The sequence below is a fragment of the Centroberyx gerrardi genome, unplaced genomic scaffold, assembly GCF_048128805.1.
Source record: "Centroberyx gerrardi isolate f3 unplaced genomic scaffold, fCenGer3.hap1.cur.20231027 Scaffold_98, whole genome shotgun sequence".
Classification (NCBI taxonomy): Eukaryota; Metazoa; Chordata; class Actinopteri; order Beryciformes; family Berycidae; genus Centroberyx; species Centroberyx gerrardi.
Window position 1 is genome coordinate 1 of NW_027605234.1, and position 25,000 is coordinate 25,000.

The 25,000-nt window shown below is 47.0% G+C and overlaps 1 protein-coding gene across 1 annotated transcript in view; it reads left to right on the forward strand.

The window, feature by feature from the left end:
* Window positions 1–49: 49 nt before the first annotated feature.
* The window catches only part of fer1l4 (fer-1 like family member 4), a gene marked incomplete at its 5' end in the record, with an annotated part of 36,773 nt that continues 11,822 nt past the window's right edge, over window positions 50–25,000 (forward strand). The window contains 24 exons of the mRNA XM_078282369.1: window positions 50–119; window positions 365–468; window positions 851–959; window positions 1,992–2,241; window positions 3,531–3,663; window positions 5,601–5,701; window positions 9,664–9,751; window positions 9,985–10,101; window positions 11,418–11,570; window positions 12,099–12,312; window positions 15,546–15,670; window positions 15,786–15,920; window positions 16,165–16,338; window positions 16,747–16,857; window positions 17,037–17,198; window positions 18,426–18,600; window positions 18,944–19,056; window positions 19,250–19,366; window positions 19,597–19,636; window positions 22,560–22,657; window positions 22,907–23,041; window positions 23,208–23,324; window positions 23,601–23,728; window positions 24,289–24,459. Coding sequence (XP_078138495.1) covers window positions 50–119; window positions 365–468; window positions 851–959; window positions 1,992–2,241; window positions 3,531–3,663; window positions 5,601–5,701; window positions 9,664–9,751; window positions 9,985–10,101; window positions 11,418–11,570; window positions 12,099–12,312; window positions 15,546–15,670; window positions 15,786–15,920; window positions 16,165–16,338; window positions 16,747–16,857; window positions 17,037–17,198; window positions 18,426–18,600; window positions 18,944–19,056; window positions 19,250–19,366; window positions 19,597–19,636; window positions 22,560–22,657; window positions 22,907–23,041; window positions 23,208–23,324; window positions 23,601–23,728; window positions 24,289–24,459 — 3,140 coding nt within the window. The remainder of the gene's footprint in view (window positions 120–364; window positions 469–850; window positions 960–1,991; window positions 2,242–3,530; window positions 3,664–5,600; window positions 5,702–9,663; window positions 9,752–9,984; window positions 10,102–11,417; window positions 11,571–12,098; window positions 12,313–15,545; window positions 15,671–15,785; window positions 15,921–16,164; window positions 16,339–16,746; window positions 16,858–17,036; window positions 17,199–18,425; window positions 18,601–18,943; window positions 19,057–19,249; window positions 19,367–19,596; window positions 19,637–22,559; window positions 22,658–22,906; window positions 23,042–23,207; window positions 23,325–23,600; window positions 23,729–24,288; window positions 24,460–25,000) is intronic.

A 25,000-nucleotide genomic window follows, 5' to 3' on the forward strand; every position in this document is an offset into this window, starting at 1 on the left:
GGTATTGGTCCTGATATCAGTCTAGCTGAACTGAACCGTGTGTCTACAGGTGAAGGGAGCGCTGGGCCGGCTGGGGCTGAAGAGGAAGAGGAGCAGCAAGAACAAGCAGAAGAAGGAAGGTCAGTCAGCTAGTCTCCATGGTGACAAGGAAACTGTAGGAGAGATTTGATTGGATCTCTGAGGAGGAAGACACCTGGGCTTAGCAGGTCTCAGAGACCAGGAGAGGAGGGAGGAGGATAGATGTAGAGAGGAAGAAGTTCAGACAAATGAGAAACGAAACATTATCTCAGCAGAACTCATTCCGCCATTTGATAATTTGTCATTTCTTTTTATTTATCTGTTTGTTTAATTGGTGTTGCCGTAGCGTCTCAGGTTGGCAGCAGATTGGCTGAGGAGTCAGGGGAGGCAGGGCCTGAGGTACCGGAGGCTGTTACCGTGGAGACAGAGGAGATCCACCCACTCCCTGAGGTCAGCACCGCCATCATCATCATCACCATCATCCATTAACCATTTAAAACAAACTGCATTAGGCTTGTAACTGTGATATGTAACATTTAAGACATCATAATCAATTGAATTTTAATTGAGTGAAATACAATTTTCACATGATCAACTAAGTCAAAGAATCAATTCTACTATATTTTGACTCTGAGTCACGAAGCAGGAGTCGACTCCCAGTCCAGGAGCTCAGGGTCAAAGAGTCAAATTCGTGTCTAAAGTGATTTTTAACAAGCAAATTCTTCACAAAGTGCTTTACAGAGAACAAAGAACATGAATGTAGATAGAAACTAGAGAGAAGGAAGACGTGGACTCATGCAGCTCACAGATTTTCCGTCCTACATGGTCTCAGGGCTTCCTGGGAGCGAAGGAGGAGTTTCTGCTGTTTGCGTCTTTGTTTGAAGTCACCATGATGGACCCGTCCGTAGGAACCAGACCGCTGACCTTTGAACTCTCCATAGGTAAGCAGTGTATTCTAGCTGTCAATTTACAGATATGTTTGCACATGAAATATCTTGTTGTTAACCAGTGGAGAGGATTCTGTGAAAAGACAAAACCAGCAGTGAATTACTGATGCCAACAGCTGTAGGTCTGGATATACTTTACAGAGAAACATGGTATTCCATTTGTACTGTAGTAGTATCATTGTACTGCAGTATTTTGGTAGCAGCTGTTGATCTGGGAATGCTTTGTTGGATTCAAAGAAACTTGATATTCTGTTTGCAAATGTGTTGGAAGTTGGTGGAGGCCATGTTGAGCACATTCTGTGATGGGGCGATTTTCTTCAGACACCCTGAAGAAAACTAATTGACCTGCACAACAATGTTCAAACATTAACAAGTGTAGATTGGACTCACTGTCAGAAACACTGTCAGTGTTTTAACACTTTCACAGTTGCGTTAACACCAGCAGTCTTACTGTGTTGCTGCCCTGGACTCTTACAAGACAGAATTAGGAATTAGATTTAGTTTAGCCACTTCCAATCAATCAACTTCTGATCAGGCCTGATCAGGTCATGTGGCCCCAAACTCACTATGCAAAAAATATATTACTGGTCTCTCATTTCAAAAGTAATAAGATTTCTTTACTTATTACTTCCTGGGAGAAGGAATTTGTTGAAGTACTCCCTATATTATTTTTCTGTTATACACCCCAAAATTGGCAATTACATGTTTTCCTAGCTTCAAAAATCGGATCAGTCGATGTCCGATGTTCCTGTCGTAGAGTTACACTACCCATTACCAGGAAATGTGAGGACTCTCTGATTCTAGGGTCACAGGAATATTTGTTCCAACCTATTGTCAGGGTGCTGTGACCTTTGACCTTACTATTGGTTGCTTGTAATCTAGGAAATGAAGCTTCTTCTACCGTTGATCTCATCTGAGTCTCTCTGGGTAACAGTCCAGAAATGTGTATAATGTCCATGTAAAAACCCTCATAAACCAAATAATCAAACCAGAGACCAATGAGCTTTTCTGTTTCTTTTTTGGCAGGGAATTATGGGAAGGCGGTGGAGATGGGGAGAGCCAAGAAGAGCAAGAGCAAAGATGAGCTGAGGAGGAGCAGAGAGGAGCTGAGGAGGAGCAGGGAGGAGCTGAGGAGGAGCAGGGAGGATCTGGATGAGGAGGTGCAGGGTCTGCTGGAGTCAGAGGAGGAGCTGGAGAGAGAGGAGCTGCTGAACCCCGAACCTGAGAACAGATCTGTGTCTGCTGCCATGAGACCGCAGCCCACCGATTATGACAGGTAACTGACTGACTGACTGACTGACTGACTGACTGACCTACTGACTGACTGACTGACTGACTGACTGACTGACCGACTGACTGACTGACTGACTGACTGACCTACTGACTGACTGACTGACTGACTGACTGACCGACTGACCGACTGACTGACTGACTGACCTACTGACTGACCGACCTACTGACTGACCGACCTACTGACTGACCGACCTACTGACTGACTGACCTACTGACTGACCGACCTACTGACTGACCGACCTACTGACTGACCGACCTACTGACTGACCGACCTACTGACTGACCGACCTACTGACTGACTGACCGACTGACTGACTGACCTACTGACTGACCGACCTACTGACTGACCGACCTACTGACTGACCGACCTACTGACTGACTGACCTACTGACTGACCGACCTACTGACTGACTGAGGAGAAACCTCATGTCACCCTGAGGAGAAACCTCACGTCACCCTGAGGAGAAACCTCGCGTCACCCTGAGGAGAAACCTCGCGTCACCCTGAGGAGAAACCTCACGTCACCCTGAGGAGAAACCTCGCGTCACCCTGAGGAGAAACCTCACGTCACCCTGAGGAGAAACCTCACGTCACCCTGAGGAGAAACCTCACGTCACCCTGAGGAGCTCCTCCACAGCTGAGAGTCTGAATGAAGAGCGATCAGTAAATGAGAGTTTTCTTTGCGGCTCAGCTCTCCTCTCCTCTCGGTCTGGCTCATTACTTTTGGTCATGGTCAGTTATACAGCAGTTTGATATCACCCTGAAACAGAGCCTTAGTAGGCCTATAAAACACCATCAGACATCAGAAATGGGGAATACAACAGTGAATACAAACAAACTGATCATAACCCCGAGTTTGCTCTCAAGACCGTAAGAAAAAACAAAGCGGTTGCATGCAACTTTTGTGACCTTTTTATGCATGTTTTTTTTCGTGTTATCCTCTGGGATGTACTATCGCCTGTACTTTTATACCCAATAAAGTCAATCAATCATCAATCAATCTACTGCAGTCAATATCATAACTGACTGAAAACTGAGTAACAGACTGCCTGGGTAACTATACAACTGACTAATCGACTAGCTAAATGACTAACTGACAGACAGACTGACTCATTAACTCATTAACTTCCAGTCTGCCTGTGTAGCAATCACTTTTAATCATACATACTGTCCTTGCCTGTCTGCCTGTCTGTCTGTCTGCCTGTCTGTCTGTCTGTCTGTCTGTCTGCCTGTCTGTCTGTCTGTCTGTCTGTCTGTCTGTCTGTCTGTCAGGTCATTCAGCTGTCTTCCTCTCCAGCCTCCGTCAGTGAGACAGAAGCCCTGTCTGTCTGTCTGGAGTCAGTCTGAGGATCACAGCTTCCGCCTCCACCAGGCCAACTGGCTCAGCAAGATGGCCGACAGGCTGGTGAGACCGACAGGCTCTTTAACTTCAGATGTACAAACGATAGAAAACGATTAAAGAGAGAAGGAAAATGATCCGTGTTTGAGACAGAAACATCTAGAAGCATTTAGAAACATCTGGAAACATCTCATCCTAGAAATTAAAAGAGAATCCAGATGACTGACAGTCACAGGTGAACTGAAACAGAAACTAGACTCTGTCCAGTCCCACTAGATGACATCTATCTAGATCTAATAAGAGATCAGTTTATTAATTAATGATCAGTTCATTAATCACTGATCAGTTTGCCTTCATCTCTCCTATGGAGAATACAGCAAACATATTTCAGTCTCAGCTCTGCTGAACTGGCAGCATGACAAAGAATATACAGGACGGACATTCAGTATCTACATCTAGATAAAGTGTATTGTTGCAGGCTGTAACCTATGTCCTCCTCTCCTCCTCTCCTCTCCTCTCTCCTCTCCTCCTCTCCTCTCCTCCGCTCCTCTCCTCTCTCTTCTCCTCTCATCTCTCCTCTCCTCCTCTCCTCCTCTCCTCTCCTCTCCTCTCGCCTCTCTTCTCCTCTCTCCTCTCCTCCTCTCCTCTCCTCTCTCCTCTCCTCCTCCCCTCTCCTCTCCTCTCTCCTCCTCTCCTCTCTCCTCCACTCCTCTCCTCTCTCCTCTCCTCTCTCCTCTGCTCTCCTCCTCTCCTCCTCTCCTCTCCTCTCCTCTCGCCTCTCTTCTCCTCTCCTCCTCTCCTCTCCTCTCTCCTCTCCTCTCTCCTCTGCTCTCCTCCTCTCCTCTCCTCTCGCCTCTTTTCTCCTCTCTCCTCTCCTCCTCTCCTCTCCTCTCTCCTCCTCTCCTCTCCTCTCTCCTCCTCTCCTCTCCTCCTCTCCTCCTCTCCTCTCCTCTCCTCTCTCCTCTGCTCTCTCCTCTGCTCTCCTCCTCTCCTCTCCTCTCCTCTCTCCTCTCCTCTCCTCTCTCCTCCTCTCCTCTCTCCTCTCCTCTCTCCTCCTCTCCTCTCTCCTCCTCTCCTCTCCTCTCCTCTCTCCTCTCCTCCTCTCCTCTCCTCTCTCCTCTCCTCTCTCCTCCTCTCCTCTCTCCTCCTCTCCTCTCCTCCGCTCCTCTCTCCTCTCCTCTCATCTCCTCTCTCCTCCTCTCCTCTCCTCTCTCCTCTCCTCTCCTCTCTCCTCCTCTCCTCTCCTCTCTCCTCTCCTCTCCTCTCCTCTCCTCTCCTCTCTCCTCTCCTCTCCTCTCCTCTCTCCTCTCCTCTCCTCTCCTCTCATCTCCTCTCCTCTCCTCTCCTCTCTCCTCTCCTCTCCTCTCCTCTCCTCTCTCCTCTCTCCTCTCCTCTCCTCTCTCCTCTCCTCTCCTCTCCTCTCCTCTCTCCTCTCCTCTCCTCTCCTCTCATCTCCTCTCCTCTCCTCTCCTCTCTCCTCTCCTCTCCTCTCCTCTCCTCTCCTCTCTCCTCTCTCCTCTCCTCTCCTCTCCTCTCTCCTCTCCTCTCCCCTCTCCTCTCTCCTCCTCTCCTCTCCCCTCTCCTCTCTCCTCCTCTCCTCTCCTCTCTCCTCTCCTCTCCTCTCCTCTCCTCTCCTCTCCTCTCCTCTCTCCTCTCCTCTCCTCTCCTCTCCTCTCCTCTCCTCTCCTCTCTCCTCTCCTCTCCTCTCCTCTCCTCTCCTCTCTCCTCTCCTCTCCTCTCCTCTCCTCTCTCCTCTCCTCTCCTCTCCTCTCTCCTCTCCTCTCCTCTCCTCTCCTCTCCTCTCCTCTCGCCTCTCTTCTCCTCTCTCCTCTCCTCCTCTCCTCTCCTCTCCTCTCTCCTCCTCTCCTCTCTCCTCTCCTCTCCTCTCCTCTCCTCTCTCCTCCTCTCCTCTCCTCTCTCCTCTCCTCTCCTCTCTCCTCCTCTCCTCTCCTCTCCTCTCTCCTCTCCTCTCCTCTCCTCTCCTCTCCTCTCCTCCTCTATAGGAGATTGGTCTGGAGGAGGTGGAGCGTCTCCTGCGGAGGCCGAGGAGTAAAGTGAAGGAGCGTCTGGTGGAGGCTCTGCTGGAGCTGGTGGCCTCCTGCAAGTCAGTCTGCTGCTCAGCTCAACGTTACAGTTATTATCTTTGACTAATCAATCAGTGTCCAAATACATTAGATTACATTACATTAGATTCGATTAGATTCGATTAGATGAAACTGTATTGATCCCTGTGGGGAAATCGGGTCGTTGCAGCAGCAAACAGTAAAAGGAAACAGTAAAGAACAATAAAATCTAAAGAGTAGAGTAGAACAGATGGAGGATGTAAAGGCAACAGACAGTAGAATGTGTTAAAAGTATGAAATACATGAATGACAGCAGGTTTGCAGCAGTAGAATGATGCCTGGCATTATACCACAAATATTAAATGTACATGTTTATTTATACAGCACATTTCATACACAACGGCAATTCAAAGTGCTTTACATAAATAAAATAAAAATAAAGACATAGATAAAAAGACAGTGCAAGAAGATTAGAAAAGTGAAAAGTGCATTAAAATCACATTTAAAAGAAAATATAAAAGATAGAAATAAATAAATATTACAGTGCAGATGAGTGTTGCCCTAACTTTCTTAAAAAGCCCTGGAGAACAGAAAAGTTTTAAGCTGATTTAAAAGACTCTAAAGTGGAGGCAGACCTCAGATGTTCTGGGAGTTTGTTCCAGGCCTGAGGAGCATAAAGACTAAAAGCTGCTTCTGCTCTGTTCTGACCCCGGGACAGGAAGCAGACCAGCACCTGAAGACCTGAGGGGTCTGAAGGAGATCAGAAATGTATTTTGGTCCTAAACCATTAAGTGCTTTATAAACATGCAACAGGATTTTAAACTCAATTCTTTGGCACACAGGAAGCCAGTGCAGTGATCTCAGCACTGGTCTGATGTGGTCCATGTTCTTAGTCCTGGTCTGATGCGGTCCATGTTCTTAGTCCTGGAGTGATGTGGTCCATGTTCTTAGTCCTGGTCTGATGTGGTCCATGTTCTTAGTCCTGGTCTGATGTGGTCCATGTTCTTAGTCCTGGTCTGATGTGGTCCATGTTCTTAGTCCTGGTCTGATGTGGTCTATGTTCTTAGTCCTGGTCTGATGTGGTCCATGTTCTTAGTCCTGGTCTGATGTGGTCCATGTTCTTAGTCCTGGTCTGATGTGGTCCATGTTCTTAGTCCTGGTCTGATGTGGTCTATGTTCTTAGTCCTGGTCTGATGTGGTCCATGTTCTTAGTCCTGGTCTGATGTGGTCCATGTTCTTAGTCCTGGTCTGATGTGGTCCATGTTCTTAGTCCTGGTCTGAACCCTGGCAGCAGCATTCTGGATGAGCTGCAGTTCTCTCAGAGCTTTTTTAGAGAGACTGTAAAGACACTGTTACAGCAGGCAAGCCTACTAAAAATAAATGCATGAACAAGTTTTTCAAGGTCCTGCTTGGACATTAATTCTTTAATTCTTGCAATATTTTTAAGGTGATAGTAGGCAGATTTTGTAATTGTCTTGATGTGGCTTTTGAAGTTTAGGTCAGAGTCCATGACTACACCAAGACTTCTGACTTGGTTTTTAGTCTCCAGTGAGAGTTATTTAGTTATTTAGTTGCAGAAAATTGTGGCACATCCAGTCATTGATTTGTTCAATGCACTTATTTAGTCTATTGGACCGTAGTCATCAGTTGATAAAGCTGTGTAGATCTGAGTGTCGTCTGCGTAATTATGATAGGAAATACTGTTGTTTTGCATAATTTGAGCTAGTGGCAGCATGTAGAGAGTGAACAGAAGAGGCCCGAGGATCGAGCCCTGGGGAACTCCACAGGCCATTTCTGTTCGCTCAGATACGCAGCTACCAACAGACACAAAGTCTCTGTCTTGTAAGTAAGATTTAAACCAGTTTAGGACTGTGCCAGACAGCCCTACCCATTTTTCCAGTCTGCCTACCAGTCTGTCATGGTCTACTGTATCAAACGCAGCACTAAGGTCCAAGAAAACTAGAACTGAGATTTTTCCACAGTCCGTATTAAAACCTTTACTAGAGCGGTCTCAGTGCTGTGGTGGGATCGAAATCCCGATTGGAAGATATCAAGAGTATTGTTGGAGGTCAGGAAACTGTTGAGTTGTAGGAAGACAACCTTTTCAATTATTTTACTTAGAAACGGCAGATTCGATATGGGCCTGTAATTACTAATTATTGAGGCATCAAGGTTATTCTTTTTCAGAAGAGGCTGAATAACTGCAGGTTTCAAGGGAAATCACCTGATAAAAGGGAACTGTTGACTCTCTGCAGTAAATCTGATGCAATACAATCAAACACATTCTTAAAAAGGATTGTCGGTAGACTATCAAGGCAGCAGGGAGAAGACTTGAGATGCAACACCACTTCTTGTGTTTTCTAATCAACTGGATTAAACTGACATGTTAGCTAGATTTGTTTTGTGTAAATACAAAGGTGACTCAGACATTTTACTTGAAATGGAGATGCTGACTTCTTGTCTAATCTTCTGAATCTTTTCAGTAAAAAAGGAGTTCAGGGGCCACTTTCACTTGGGGGTTAGTCCTATCAACAGTGGAGAATAAGACACGTGCATTATTAATATTTTTGTTGATGAGGTCAGAAAAAAATGATTGTCTAGCTCTCTTCAATTCCAAACTGCAGATGCGTAGTTCTTCTTTGTAAATGTCGTGATGAACCCTGAGTTTAGTTTTTCGCCACCTGCTTCCCGGCACTCTGTTTTTTGGAGCTTTTCTCTTACCGGAGATCGCTTTAACTTTTGCAGGTGCAATATGGCATCAATGATATTTGTAATTTTTGAATTAAAATGATCCACAAGATCACTGACAGAGGCCAAAGTGAGAGCAGGTGACGTGGAGAAAGCCTGGATAAATGATGCCGTCTTCTCTCAGCAGTGACAGCATCTCAACACAGTGATGTCAGAGAGCGATCAATATGAATATTAAAATCACCTTCGATATCCAGACAGTCAAAATCAATACAGATGATGGACAGCAGCTGCCTGCAAACAGTAAAACACGAGAGGATGATTTACAAGAGCAAGATATTCAAAGGCTGCAAACTTTCCAATCGATATCTGCCTGCACTGGAAAACATTAAAGACATTATGCAATATATAACAAATGGGAAAATATAACTGTCTGTCTGCCTGTGTAGAAACTGTCTGTCTGCCTGGGTAGAAACTGTCTGTCTGCCTGGGTAGAAACTGTCTGTCTGCCTGTGAAGAAACTGTCTGTCTGCCTGTGAAGAAACTGTCTGTCTGCCTGGGTAGAAACTGTCTGTCTGCCTGGGTAGAAACTGTCTGTCTGCTTGTGTAGAAACTGTCTGTCTGCCTGGGTAGAAACTGTCTGTCTGCTTGTGTAGAAACTGTCTGTCTGCCTGGGTAGAAACTGTCTGTCTGCCTGTGAAGAAACTGTCTGTCTGCCTGGGTAGAAACTGTCTGTCTGCCTGGGTAGAAACTGTCTGTCTGCCTGTGAAGAAACTGTCTGTCTGCCTGTGAAGAAACTGTCAAAAAAATATTCATCTCATCAAATACATTCAGTTTCTTTATAATTAAAGAATGTATTGGACTTAAATTTCCCCTGTCTGTCTCTCTGTCTGTCTGTCTGTCTGTCTGTCTGTCTGTCTGTCTGTCTGTCTTTCTCTCTCTGTCTCTCCTCCCACCTGCCTGTCTCTCCCCCTGCCTGTCTGTCTCTCCCCCTGCCTGTCTGTCTCTCTGCCTGTCTGTCTCTCTCCCTGCCTGTCTGTCTCTCCCCCTGCCTGTCTGTCTCTCCTCCCACCTGCCTGTCTCTCCCCCTGCCTGTCTGTCTCTCTCCCTGCCTGTCTGTCTCTCCCACCTGCCTGTCTCTCCCCCTGCCTGTCTCTCCCCCTGCCTGTCTGCCTCTCTGCCTGTCTGTCTCTCCCTGCCTGCCTGTCTCTCCCACCTGCCTGTCTCTCCCCCTGTCTGTCTCTCCCTGCCTGTCTGTCTCTCCCTGCCTGTCTGTCTCTCTGCCTGTCTGTCTCTCTGCCTGTCTGTCTCTCAGACAGTTCAGTGTGTTCTCCAGCAGGAAGCCTCAGTCTCGTCCCAACAGTCTGGACAGATGCAGGAAGGAGTTCATCAAGAAGAACTTAGTGAGTCGGATCTGACCTGTCTGTCTCTCTACCTGTCGCGCTCTCTGCCTGTCACTCCACCTGTCTCTCTACCTGTCTCTCTGCCTGTCACTGTCTCTACCTGTTACTCTACCTGTCTCTCTACCTGTCTCTCTCTCTACCTGTCTCTCTACCTGTTGCTTTCTCTACCTGACAATTAGATCTACTACCTTACTACCTGTCTGTCTGTTACCTGTCTGTCTGCCTGTCTCCAGGTCCTGTTGGCCAGACAGGCAGTGAGGGCAAAGAGGAGGATCACCAGGCGGACAGCTAAACAGCGATTGGTCGACGCCAAGAAGATCCTGAAGAAACTCCGCCTCCTGGCAAAAGAGGTCAGAGGTCACAGTGAGGTCACCAGAGACCACAGAGAATATTTTTATGTTTTCTAACAGTCAGGAAGCCGAATTATTCAGCGTCACACAACATTTCAAAAAGTTTGCTTCAAATTCACTTGACAGTTGCAGACAGACAAACAGCTGGGTGATACGGCTTTGTTCAATAATCACTTCTGATTGGCCGGTGAAGGCGTTCTGACGTCTGTTTCGTCTCAATAACAGACTGCTGTTTCACATCTAACATCACTCTGCAGTCATCAAATCTGCTGCATTTAATCAAATGAACTGGCTCCTCCAGTCCTGCTGGAAGCTGCTGAAACACTTGAAGCTTGTAATAAAATCATTATAAATCAATATTCCCTGTCAAATGATTAATGTTGCTGGTTAGTATCTGTGTAACAAGCACGATAATGGTCATTAATGCAAAATAAGTCCCGATGCTTTCCCTTACTCTGCAGAATAAATCGGATGATTCACACTTCACTGCTGTTCATATTTTAAAGTTTTAAAGACATTAAAGAAACAAGTAAATATTCTGTCCAGTTTCACGGCAAATTCATGGCGATGAGGTGAAGTTCCTTCTGAATACGACAAGTCGGTATTAAGGTGTGAAGGTTCAATTCTAACAATAACACAAGCTGTACTACCTTTTATTCATCACAGTAGATACCAGTGTCGTAGTTCTGGACTCAGACTCGAGGCTGACTTGGACTTGAATATTGATGACTCAGACTTGGACTTGGACTCCCACACTGAGGACTTGAACTTGAACTCAGGACTCGATCCCCTGAGACTCGGCTCCACGTCTTTCCAGCGTTTCCCTAAATTTGTCCCCGATCTTCTGGTCGGTTCACATCATCCGAACATTTATCTGACAACACAAACACTGACAGGATGAACAGATCGTCTCCATAGTGACAGAGGAAGAGGAGGAGGAAGAGGAAGAGGAGGAGGAAGAGGAAGATGCTCCACCTCGTACTGTGAGCTTCATTTCACTCACATGGATTTCACATTAACTGGAGTGAAAAGTAGAGCCAAAAGTAAAATCTGTAAAAGGAGAATCAAGGAAAAGACTTTTCTAGGATTACTGAACTCAGACTGGAGACTCGGACTCGAGTTCTGAGGACCGGAGACTTGACTTGGACCTCGGAGACTCGGACTCAGACTCGGACTCAAACTTTGAGGACTTGGGACTCGACTTGGATCGAGGTTTGGTGACTGCTAACAGACTTGATTTGGAGAAAATGTTTTTTTTACCACAGTGATGTAGTTTGATAGTCAAACTGTAACACCCCCCCCCACCCCCCCCCCAGCCCCAGAGTACCCTCCCGGATGTGTTTCTATGGTTACTGAGCGGAAGCAAGCGATTGGCTTACGTCAGAATCCCCGCCCACTCCATCCTGTTCTCATTGGTGGAGGAGCAGAGGGGGCAGGACTGTGGGAAAGTCACCACTCTCTATATGAAGGTAACAAGAAATACACTGTCTACTCTGTCTGACCTGTCTCTCTCTGTCTGTCCCGTCTCTCTTTGTCTGACCTGTCTCTCTCTCTCTGTCTGACCTGTCTCTCTCTGTCTGACCCGTCTCTCTTTGTCTGACCTGTCTCTCTCTCTCTGTCTGACCTGTCCCTCTCCGTCTGACCTGTCTCTCTCCGTCTGACCCGTCTCTCTTTGTCTGACCTGTCTCTCTCTCTCTATCTGACCTGCCTGTCTGTCTGACCAGTGTCTCTCTCTGCCTGACTTGTCTGTCTGACTTCCCTGACCCATCTCTCTCTGTCTGACCTGTCTCTCTCTGTCTGACCTGTCTCTCTTTCATTGTCTGACCCATCTCTCTCCGTCTGACCCATCTCTCTCTGTCTGACCTGTCTCTCTCTGTCTGACCTGTCTCTCTTTCATTGTCTGACCCATCTCTCTCTGTCTGACCCATCTCTCTCTGTCTGACCTGTCCCTCTCCGTCTGACCCGTCTCTCTCTGTCTGACCTGTCTGTGTGTCCAGTCTCCAACAGGTCCAGCAGGAGAGATCTTTGCTAAGCTGGAGGTCTACCTGTGGCTCGGTCTGAACAAGTACAGCAAGGAGGTGATCACCTCTCTGCCGGAGGAGTTCCTGCCTGTGTACCAGGAGGAGGAGGAGGAGGAGGAGGAGGAGGAGGAGGAGAGGAGGCCGGTGGCTGTAGGGAGGAAGAGGATTCCTGTCAGTCTGTCCTGCCAGGGTGAGTCAGCTCCCGCCTCCTCAGGACAGCAGGGAGTAGTAGTCGTGGTAGTAGTACTAGTCACAGTAGTAGTAACGGTAGTGATGGTAGTAGCAATAATAGTAACAGTAGAAGTGGTAGCGGTGGTGGTGATAGTAGCAGTAGTAGTAGCAGTAGTAGTAGCGGTAGTAGTAGCGGTAGTAGTAGCGGTGGTAGTAGCGGTGGTAGTAGCGGTAGTAGTAGCGGTAGTAGTAGCGGTGGTAGTAGCGGTGGTAGTAGCGGTAGTAGTAGCGGTGGTAGTAGCGGTGGTAGTAGCGGTGGTAGTAGCGGTAGTAGTAGCAGTAGTAGTAGCGGTGGTAGTAGCGGTGGTAGTAGCGGTAGTAGTAGCGGTAGTAGTAGCGGTGGTAGTAGCGGTAGTAGTAGCAGTAGTAGTAGCGGTGGTAGTAGCGGTAGTAGTAGCGGTAGTAGTAGTAGCGGTGGTAGTAGCGGTGATAGTAGCAGTAGTAGTAGCGGTGATAGTAGCGGTAGTAGTAGCGGTGATAGTAGCGGTAGTAGTAGCGGTGGTAGTAGCGGTGATAGTAGCGGTAGTAGTAGCGGTGATAGTAGCAGTAGTAGTAGCGGTGGTAGTAGCGGTGGTAGTAGCGGTAGTAGTAGCAGTAGTAGTAGCGGTGGTAGTAGCGGTAGTAGTAGCAGTAGTAGTAGCGGTGGTAGTAGCGGTAGTAGTAGCAGTAGTAGTAGCGGTGGTAGTAGCGGTGGTAGTAGCGGTAGTAGTAGCAGTAGTAGTAGCGGTGGTAGTAGCGGTAGTAGTAGCGGTGGTAGTAGCGGTGATAGTAGCAGTAGTAGTAGCGGTGGTAGTAGCGGTAGTAGTAGCAGTAGTAGTAGCGGTGGTAGTAGCGGTGGTAGTAGCGGTAGTAGTAGCAGTAGTAGTAGCGGTGGTAGTAGCGGTAGTAGTAGCAGTAGTAGTAGCGGTGGTAGTAGCGGTAGTAGTAGCGGTAGTAGTAGTAGCGGTGGTAGTAGCGGTGATAGTAGCAGTAGTAGTAGCGGTGATAGTAGCGGTAGTAGTAGCGGTGATAGTAGCGGTAGTAGTAGCGGTGGTAGTAGCGGTGATAGTAGCGGTAGTAGTAGCGGTGGTAGTAGCAGTAGTAGTAGCGGTGATAGTAGCAGTAGTAGTAGCGGTGGTAGTAGCAGTAGTAGTAGCAGTAGTAGTAGCGGTGGTAGTAGCGGTAGTAGTAGCGGTAGTAGTAGCGGTAGTAGTAGCGGTGATAGTAGCGGTGGTAGTAGCGGTGATAGTAGCAGTAGTAGTAGCGGTGATAGTAGCAGTAGTAGTAGCGGTAGTAGTAGCAGTAGTAGTAGCGGTAGTAGTAGCGGTGATAGTAGCGGTAGTAGTAGCGGTGGTAGTAGCAGTAGTAGTAGCGGTGATAGTAGCAGTAGTAGTAGCAGTAGTAGTAGCAGTAGTAGTAGCGGTGATAGTAGCAGTAGTAGTAGCAGTAGTAGTAGCGGTGATAGTAGCGGTAGTAGTAGCGGTGGTAGTAGCAGTAGTAGTAGCGGTGATAGTAGCAGTAGTAGTAGCAGTAGTAGTAGCAGTAGTAGTAGCGGTGATAGTAGCAGTAGTAGTAGCAGTAGTAGTAGCGGTGATAGTAGCGGTAGTAGTAGCAGTAGTAGTAGCAGTAGTAGTAGCGGTGGTAGGACTAGTAGTTGCAGCAGCAGGGATTATTTCGGCGTCCCGCAGGGCTCAGTTCTAGGTCCTCTTTCATTCCCAGTATAGACTTTTTCAATTGAATTTTTATAATCAAAACAATAACACAGAAGTACGCACTTTCAACGACTGCAGCAGTTGTGTTGTTGTTAAAATGCCAAGTCAGCACTTTTTGTTTATTTTTTAGACTTTATTGTCAAAGAAATTCCATGTATGATACGTTTCAATCAAATACATCTTTCCTTTGACATTTTTTCTACAACAGAAAAAGTACAGTAAGTATAGCTGAATAAATAAAAATACAAATTCAGTGCAAAGTCAGCACTTTTTGAGTGTACAACAGAACAAAAATGATATTTGGAAAAACTGAACATGACACCTGTTTCTTTACCATAACCGCTCAACAAAACTGAAAGACAGAAGCTTTTTAGCGATGATTTGAAACTTTTGCCATCTGTTACCCACCCAGAGGTTTAGCACTGCTTATAACAGACTGACACACTGACCTATATTTATAAGTTGCCAACAATATGCAGATATCCTATGGATCATAATTCAAGTGGGATGGCTTGGACCAAGAAAAAGATATGGTTCTATTGGCAGCAAAAGATAGGCCTCTATAGTTCTCACTGTCTCTCTCTCTCTCTCTCTCTGTGTATATATATATGTATAACAGCAATGTTGTTACCTAGCAACCAAACACTCTGTTGAAACAGTCTACATGCTCCTCCTCAGTAATATTATCCATATCCACTGTGTTCTCTTACACCCATATGCAGATGATACTCAACTTTACATAAAACACACAGCAATAAAACCTGGTGATACGCTTTATTTTCCCGGTCCACAATCTCCTAATTAAGTTTCCTGGAAAGAACCATGAAGTGATGTTCTAATTACAGGGAAAATACAGAAAGAGTTGAACTGTAGCAGGTGAGTTCCTCCAGTTTCTTCTGTTGTTTCCAAGACAGAACCATGAAATTATGTAACAGTTATATAGAAAATTAGAAATTAACAAAAATTAAGAATTCAACAAATAACTATATTATGTAATTATATGAATAATGGCTTCTGATAATTGACCTCTGCCTATTATTTTTCCAGTAAATAGTTTATAGTTTTGCAGTTCTGTCCAGGAAACTCTTTCAGAAATGTTCAGTATCTGAATGAATTTCCCCAAGAGGATTAATAAAGTGCTATCTTATCTTATCTGATCGACTCTCCAGACTGATCACAGCTTCTACAGAACTGCTGCTTCACTTCCTGCTTCTTTCAGGAAACTTCCAGAGAAATTAACAGTTCCTTTCTAGGAAATTATTAGGAAACTGTGGAGCCGGAGAATAAAGCGTTACCCCAAAGCAGTCTGCCAGAAATCTTGCTTTTATCTCTGATTGCGACCGCTGCTCAGCGGACCAAACCTCTGCAGCCTCAGTAGTTTGTGGTGCGGCTACATGGCCGCCATCTTTATCATCACAGTCCATCAGGCCGGCAGTGCCTTGCTCAGCAGCGCCTCGACTCATGGTGACACGGGTGAAGGTGAACCTGTCTCTCTCTCCAGACAGCAGGTACTTCCAGCTACGATGTCATCTGTACCAGGGGCGTGGCCTGATGGCTGCTGATGATGACGGCCTATCAGATCCCTTCGCCAAGGTTCTCTTCTCTACACAGTGTCAAGTCACACAGGTAGAGGGTGTGTGTGTGTGTGTGTGTGTGTGTGTGCGGGGGGGTATTCATCTTTCCACACTTAACCTTAATATATTGTATGTGTGTGTGTGTGTGTGTGTGTGTGTGTGTGTAGGTGGTGTCGGACACACTCTCTCCAGCCTGGTGTGAGTGTTTGCTGTTTGACAGAGTTCTGCTGGAGGGAACGAGGGAGGAGCTTCAACAAGACCCGCCCCTTATTATAGTCAGCATCTACGACTACGATACCATGGTAACCACATTATACATCTCTGATGCCATGGTAACCACATCTGGTATCATGGTAGCCACATGTTGTACATTGTATTACGTTGTATAATGTGTAACATCTGTATTCTTGAACACTGAAACCATGGTAACCAGATAGAACTCTTATACTATGGCAACAAGATATTGTCTAAGTCGGATACCTGTGTGTGTGTGTGTGTGTATGTTTTGTGGTGTGTGTGTGTGTGTGTGTGTGTGTGTGTGTGCAGGGCAGTCCGGAGCCCCTGGGCAGAGCATTTGCGGAGCCGGAGTTGAAGCTGGTGGAGGAGCCTTACCAGAAGCCCCGCCTCCGTTTCTATGACATCAGCAGGGGGAAGGCCCCCGCCGGCGAGCTATTGGCTGCCTTCGAACTCATAGAGCTGGACTACTCTGGCTTTGGAGAGGTGACAATCAATCAATCAATCAATCAATCAATCATTCCATCCATCCATCCATCTGTCATTCTGTCAATTGTTCTTTTCCTCTATAACATGTCTTTCTGTCTGTCTGTCTTTTGATCAACTAAAGGGAACAATCAATAACATTACAATCATTTTACAATAATATTAACTTTATGATGAATGACTATATAACGATCAGAATAATAGTCTGATCTGTCTGTCTGTCTGTCTGTCTGTCTGTCTGCCTGTCTGTCTGTCTGTCTGTCTGCCTGTCTGCCTGTCTGTCTGTCTGCCTGTCTGTCTGTCTGCCTGTCTGTCTGTCTGTCTGCCTGTCTGTCTGTCTGCCTGTCTGTCTGTCTGTCTGCCTGTCTGCCTGTCTGTCTGCCTGTCTGTCTGCCTGTCTGTCTGCAGCCCTGTCTCCCCAGCAGTGTCGACCCTCAGGATCTCTCCTTCCTCCCAGACCAGAGATGCTTCATCATCCCAGACGGAGTCCGACCCGTTCTGAAGACCTTCAGGATAGAGGTAACACACACACACACACACACACACACGCACAAGCCCACACACACACACACACACACACACACACACCATACACACTACTCTCTCTTTGTCTTTTGACATTTTGCAGATGTGTTCAAGTGCATTGTGGATGTGTAGGTGTAAATAAACTGTGTGTGTGTGTGTGTGTGTGTGTCCAGGTGTTGTTCTGGGGGGTGCGGGACCTGAAGCGGGTGCAGCTGTTTGAGGTGGAGCGCCCCCTGGTGAGGGTGGAGTGTGCAGGACGACAGCTGGAGTCAGAGGAGATCGACAGCTACCAGACAAACCCCAACTTCAGAGAGCTGGTCCGCCACTTCGACGTGGTCCGTCACTGTTACTCATACTGATGCTGTTACTGTCACTGTTACTGTTCCTGCTGTTCACAGGCTCATCGGGACCCTGGCAGCGGTTCTAGATACGCTGGAGTTTCCGGAGACTCTTCATCGGTTCCTGATGAAGAGTTAAAGGCATAGACCAGCTTCTCGGCATCTGAGAGGGTGAAGGTGGGGCAGAGTGTGGAGATGTTCTCGAGGTGGTAGGAAGAGGTTTGCAGAGGTCTTTAATGTGGTTTTGGAAGGTTAGGTGATAGTCGAGCCGAACCCCAAGATTGGAGACTGAGGTGGCGAGGGCGATGTTTTGACCGGAGAAGGTGAGATGAGCTATGGGAGAGAGCTGGACCTGATCTGGGATCTCTTTCCACTGATCGGCTAGAGGACGTCGTGCTTCATCAGGTGTCGGTTTGGGTCTTAATGTACAGCGGGGTGTCATCAGCGTAGCGATGCCGGCCGATGACACAAACAAGGGGGAGTAGAGAGTGAACAGGAAGGGGCCGAGGACGGACCCCTGTGGGGCGCCGCAGGTGACGAGGTGTGTCCGGGACCTGTGGCCCCCCCGCAGAGACAAACTCAGTCCTGCTGGAATAAAACTAGTTCAGGGCGGCGCCAGTGAGTCCGATGTGGAGGTGTCAGGTCAAGGAGAATCAAGAGAGAGGGGGAGCGCATCATTCGTGTTCCCTGACCAGCGCTCGCTCTGTGCTGTGGGCGGGGCAAAAGCCAGACTGGAATTTCTCAAAGAGGTTGACTGGTCTGAGATGGAGCTGGAGCTGGGCAGCAACCGCTTCTCCCAGCAACGTGGGTTGTTTCTTCAGAAGGAGTAGCAGTAGTACTAGCAGCAGTAGTAATAGTAGTTGTAATAGGAGCAGTAGTAGTTTCAGTAGTAGTAGTAGTAGCAGGAGCAGTACTAGTACTAGTAGTAGTAGCAGTACTTCACCCCTACTTCAGAGAGCTTGTCTGATACTTTGTGGTCGGACGATTTTTATTCTATTTGCCTGATTCTTCTGTAATTCTGATCTTAATTTATATCTGACAGTTTTCTTGTTTATCTTTTTGGCTTTTATTTCTAATTATTTTATTTTACGTAAAACACTTTGTAACCCTGTTTCTAAATGTGCAATACAAAACAGATTATTATTTATCATTATGTCTAATAATGAGACTTGCTTGTCTGCGATCTATTTTCCTGTTTCCTCTTCCTGTGTTTGGTCCAATCAGGAGCTGCCGGAGCAGGCGTACCTCCACCCTCCTCTGACGGTGTTTGTGGTGGAGCGGCGGGCGTTCGGCCGCCTGGCGTTGGTCGGGACCCACGTGGTCCAGAGCCTCATGAGCTATGCCCCCCCAGAGCTGGGGGAGGAGCCAGAGGAGGAAGAGGAGGAGCCTAAACCACAAGGTAACGCCCATAAAAGGAGAATTGTTAATAGGTTAGTAGCAGCAGTAGTAGCTGTAACTGTAGTACTGTGTGGTATAGCTTGCTGTAAATACAAGCAACGACTGGTAATGTTATGAGTTTAGTAGAAACTCTCTCTCTCTCTCTCTCTCTCTCTCTCTCTCTCTCTCTCTCTGTCTCTCCCACAATTCAATGGGCTTTTATTGGCAGACATACATGTGTACATATCACCAAAACATACAACAACAAATACAACAAATGTAGGACAAAGTGATATAAGAAAAACTTGTATTGTAAATTCTACAACAGATCAGAGTCTACATTGAATCTGTCTGTCTCTCTGCAGTGAGGAAGACTCCGGTGAAGGTCAGCACTCTGAAGACAGTGAAGAGTTTGGGACTCAGAGGCCTGTCAATCAAACAGTCCAAGATTCCCATCAACCCCCTCAACCTGGTCACTGTATGTACCTAACCCTTTGTGTGGAAACATCAAAGATAAAACATGAATGAATGAATCAAATGATAAACAACAAAGAATTCTGTTCACAAGTCTGTTCAGACACGTTTAAACCAGATCAGACACCAGAACCAGTTGATGTGTCGATACGTCCCTGCTTGGCATGAATAAACCCCGCCTCCTGCCCCGCCCCCAGGCTCCCCTGAAGAAACTGAGGAAGAAAGGGGAGGAGCTAGAGGAGGAGTCACCGGAGAAGGAGGAACTGGATTGGTGGTCCAAGTACTACGCATCACTGGAGGAGCTGGAGAGACAGGTCAGAGTCCTGTCTGTCTGCCTGCCTGCCTGCCTGCCTGTCTGTCTGTCTGTCTGCCTGCCTGCCTGTCTGTCTGCCTGTCTGTCTGTCTGTCTGTCTGTCTGCCTGTCTGCCTGCCTGTCTGTCTGTCTGCCTGTCTGCCTGTCTGTCTGTCTGCCTGCCTGCCTGCCTGTCTGTCTGTCTGCCTGTCTGTCTGTCAGTCAGATTCTCAGACAGCTGTCTCTGTGCAGGCTGCCCTGGAGGAGGAGATGGAGGACCAGGCAGAGACCGGTACTGGAGGAGAGGAGACGAGATTTTATTGTCATCAAATCAAAAGCCTCTCTCTTATAAATGCTGCTGTTTATTCCATACAATAATGCATATTTTGTCATATTATTCCATGGTATAATAATGTGAAGTGAATTAGATATCAAATAATTACAGCAATAACACATTACTGTTATTTGCTTCAAGTACGTGATTATCCTCCATGATGGCATCAGTCAGTCGGTCCATCTGTCACAATATCTCAGACACTGATCGGATTTTGACAAAGTACACTAACTGGCCTAAGGGGGGCGCTGCAGCGCTACAACCTGTGATTCATTGTCTGTACGCACAAGATCTCAGATTCTGCTGAACATATTTTCACAAAACTTAAGGAAACAGACCGTTTTCACACTTCCAGATTCTACGTAATGGAAGTCGTCATAGCAGGGAAACGCCGTTTATCAATGAGAACGATACATCCATAACCAGGTTATGCAGATCGAAAGTAACATAGCTAGTAAAAAATGTTATTAAAGGTCCATCTGGTGTAAAGCAGGACTCCCTCTCCTCTGTGATGATAAAGGAGTTGGATGTGTATCTAAACATGGTGAAAGCATCAAAACTAAATCCACACAATCCATATTAGAAAAGCGAGCCTCTAAACGAGCCGTTTGGACTTCCGTAACTTTGCGGCGTCACAAAGGTTCGCTCATTATCATTTCTGTAAGAAATAATAGACTAACAAAGTGTTTTTTTCAAAGCGGTCGAGCGGTCGTCATCGTTTATTACCGGAGAGTTTTCCCTACCTGTAGCCGCCGGGCCGCGGCGTCTCACGTTTCGCTCTCGAAACGGTCAGCCGATCGGAACGGAGGGTCGTTAATATTAATGAGCCTTAAAGACACGGAGACAGAAACGGCCTGTTCTTGGTAAGGCTCAGAGAGATGCTGGAAAATGAACGTGGAGAAATGGATTGAGAGTGTTTTTGGTTCATGACACCACACACACAGCTTTGAATGGACAGAAAGACACAAAATAAAACCCTGAGGGGCGAATTCACAAAAGGATTGCGCGGCTTTTGCTGACGCTAAACCTGTGAAAATAGGACAAAAAGAAACCGTGTAATTCACAAAGCACTCGCAAAGGGTGAAATGCACCGCTAACTGCGCTGCCACGCAAATAGCGTCTCGGTGCTCCTGTGCTATTTGCACGTATTTAAATTAGGTAATATGCATACATTTGGCGCAAAATTGGCCCCTTTCTATGCAAATGAGCCTCATTGCAAAAACAGTCCAATTCACAAAGATCGGCGCTAATTGCCACACGCAGTTAGAGTGAAATTATTAGACTTTCCAGTGATCATGGCAGCAGTGACTGTAGCAGGCGTGCTCGAGCGGATATTTCCAAGGAGAATATCACTTGTTGATTTAACTGAGAATTGAATTGAATTGACCTGCAAATGTCTCTGCAACAATTCCACCTTTGTGTGACCTAAAAAATAAAATTGTCTGTAAATACAGTCTGTAAATAATATTTTGACATTATTATTATTATTATTACTATAGAACTTTAACACAGATTGCTTCACAAACAAAAGCAAATAAATCAGTACAACTCAATTTCTCACTCTGAAAATATTTTCACTTATCTCACTAGTCAGCACAGTGGGCTTTATTTTGTCCTAAAGATTCAGCACCATGGACAGCCCCGCTCAAACTCATTTATTACCTCCGTCATGGAGGTTGTTTTCGGTGCCGTTTGTTTGTGTGTGTGTTTGTCTGTCTGTCAGCAGGATTACAGAAAAACTACTGGCCCGATTTTCATGAAACTTGGTGGAAGGGTGTAGCATGGGCCGAGGAAGAACCCATTACATTTTGGAGCGGATCCGTATATTGGTTGCGCTTGCACATTTGCATATCATAGAAGACTGGATTGGCCTTGGCGGAGGTCTGCGCTCTCCGATGCCCTTCTAGTTTATTTTGGGATGCAGTGAGATGTAATGACAAACAAAGGATGCAGTGACAGGATGCAATTGTGTCATGAAAAATAAATGAATAAAGCTCCCCTACATTCTCCTTTGTTCTCTGCTTCAAATCATGCCATCTTCTTTTGCAGTCTGAAGGTGCGTTTGGAAACACCAACAGCACTGACAGACTGGGATATTAAATCCCAAATATGGTTTCTCGCAGTCCCGGTTAAATTTCTTGCCTGAAGTACTGTGTTCTTGGCGCAAAAGTAACATTTATACTTTGCCACATTGATAATTGCAATCAGACGCAAAACAGGGGCAAATTGCACTCAGTTGCAACAGGTTATGTGTGTGTTTGCACTGGCATATCATTAGCACAATATCTTTTGTGAATCGGTCCTTGAGACGGAGCAAATAGCGGTTGCAAATGATACGCAATTCATGGTGCTGTTAGCGGCCACAATCCATTCTTTGTGAATTCGCCCCTGAGTGCAGAATATGGACCTTTAAGGTTAAATGCTATAACACTAACATATATGACTGAAAGAGAATGGAGAATGCTTTACTAGCTAGTTACCTTCGACCTGCATGACCTGGGAATGTTATTAGCAAACATCAGGTAACTAGAGAGATCGTTTCCCTCATGGAGGCGACTCTCAAAAGTCAAGCTTCGTCCTGTCATGGAAATCTGAACCAGAAGAACGACGTCTTCTGCTGAGGATGAAAATACTGTAGCTGTCTTACAATCTGGAAGTGTGAAAAGGTTTATTATGCATCTCATTCCTTCATTCTTTCACTTTTAAAATGGCACTGATTGGCCTGAGGGGGGCGCTACAACACGTGTTTACTTGTTGGATTTTGCTGAAATATGTACAATGAGGAAAAAATACTAAAAATATGAAATATGCGCAGGATGAAATAAGTGAGAAATGATAGAAACAGAGCAGAATTGTGTGAATAAAGTTGTTTTTCGTCCAGACGGAGGGAATCTGACCATGGCGAACATCGAGGAGGAGGAGGAGGAGGTCGTCGTGGAGATCGAGCCGCCCAAACGCAAGAAGATCGCCACGCTGCAGGTCGGTTCTGCATTACAAGCAGGTCAAAGGTCAGAGGTCAGAGGTCACAGCAGCCTGACAGTAGATGGAACAAATATTCCAGAATGATCCTGATGATAGAGAAGAGACGAGACAGAAGACAGAAGAGCTGAGGAGGAACAGCAGAATTTATACATTTTACCACTGCTAATTCACTGCTTGTGTGTGTGTGTGTGTGTGTGTGTGTGTGTGTGTGTGTGTGTGTGTGTGTGTGTGTGTGTGTGTCTTCAGCTGTACAGCGGGGATCTGGAGTCAGAGTTCAGTCAGTTTCAGGATTGGCTGCAGATTTTCCCGCTGTATAAAGGCAGAGCCGGCGGTGAGGAAGAGGAGGAGGATGAAGAGGAGAGGCTCATGGGAAAATACAAGGTACCATGGAGGGATAGCTCTGTCTGTCTGTCTGTCTGTCTGTCTGTCTGTCTGCCTGTCTGTCTGCCTGTCTGTCTGTCTGTCTGCCTGTCTGTCTGTCTGTCCTGTCTATATATCTATCTGTTATTCTTCTAGACTGAGTTCTGTATAATCTGTCTGTCTGCAGGGTTCCTTCCTGGTTTATCCGATTGGTCCAGGAGAGGAAGACAGGAAGTGTCAGATCACCAATGGAATCCCCAAAAACTCTCCGGTCAAAGTCCTGGTCCGGGTCTATGTGGTCAAGGTACCTGTCTGTCTGTCTGTCTGTCTGCCTGTCTGTCTGTCTGTCTGCCTGTCTGCCTGTCTGTCTGCCTGCCTGTCTGTCTGTCTCCAGCAGGATGTGAACCACCTGGAAGGTTCTGAGCTGATTGGAACATTTTACTGATCACTTTTAAAGCTCAGTTCGGTCTGTTTAGACTGTGTAACCTGTATGAATATTTTGTGAATATTGTGATATTTCCCATCATTTTATTTGAAGTGGGTTCAGGTTTCCACAGTCAGACTGTGTTCCTCTCTCCAGGCCACCAGTCTGGCTCCCACAGATGCGAACGGTAAAGCCGACCCGTACCTGGTGGTGCGAGCCGGGCAGCAGAGCCTGGACACCAAGGAGCACTACATCCCCAAACAGCTGAACCCCGTGTTCGGAGAGTCAGTACCTGTCTGTCTGCCTGTCTGCCTGTCTCTCTGTCTGTCTGACTGTCTGTCTGTCTGCCTGTCTGTCTGTCTGCCTGTCTGTCTGACTGTCTGTCTGTCTGCCTGTCTGTCTGTCTGCCTGTCTGCCTGTCTCTCTGTCTGCCTGCCTGCCTGCCTGCCTGCCTGCCTGCCTGCCTGCCTGCCTGTCTGTCTGTCTCTCTGTCTGTCTGTCTGCCTGTCTGTCTGTCTGTCTGTCTGTCTGTCTGTCTGTCTGTCTGCCTGTCTGTCTGTCTGTCTGTCTGTCTGTCTGTCTGTCTGTCTGTCTCTCTGTCTGTCTGTCTGCCTGCCTGCCTGTCTGTCTGTCTGTCTGTCTGTCTGTCTGTCTGCCTGTCTGCCTGTCTGTCTGTCTGTCTGTCTGTCTGCCTGTCTGTCTGTCTGCCTGTCTGTCTGTCTGTCTGTCTGTCTGTCTGTCTGCCTGTCTGTCTGTTTATCTACTAAAGGACAGAACAACTTATCCTTTTATGTATGTATGTGTGTGTGTGTGTGTGTGTGTGTGTGTGTGTGTTGTCCATCAGGGTGTTTGAGCTCACAGTGTCGTTTCCTTTGGAGACGGAGGCCGTCGTCACGGTGATGGACCACGACCTGGTGGGATCTGATGATGTCATCGGGGAGACGCGGATCGACCTGGAGAACCGGTTCTACAGCCGACACCTGGCCTGCTGCGGCCTGGCGCAGTACTACGACAGGTTAGTGCCGGTACGCGCGGTACTACGACGGGTTAGTGCCGGTACGCGCGGTACTACGACGGGTTAGTGCCGGTACGCGCGGTACTACGACGGGTTAGTGCCGGTACGCGCGGTACTACGACGGGTTAGTGCCGGTACGCGCGGTACTACGACGGGTTAGTGCCGGTACGCGCGGTACTACGACGGGTTAGTGCCGGTACGCGCGGTACTACGACGGGTTAGTGCCGGTACGCGCGGTACTACGACGGGTTAGTACCGGTACGCGCGGTACTACGACGGGTTAGTGCCGGTACGCGCGGTACTACGACGGGTTAGTGCCGGTACGCGCGGTACTACGACGGGTTAGTACCGGTACGCGCAGTACTCTGCTCCTCTGTCTCGATCTATTCTTGGTCCCATTTTATTTTAATTTCCATGCTTCCCCTTGGACATGTCACAGATCATTTCAGTAATATGTCCCATCATGCTTTGCAGATGATGCGCAGCTGTACTTGTCAGTCAAGCCTAATGATTTTAGTAATTTGGCCGGTCTGCATGATTG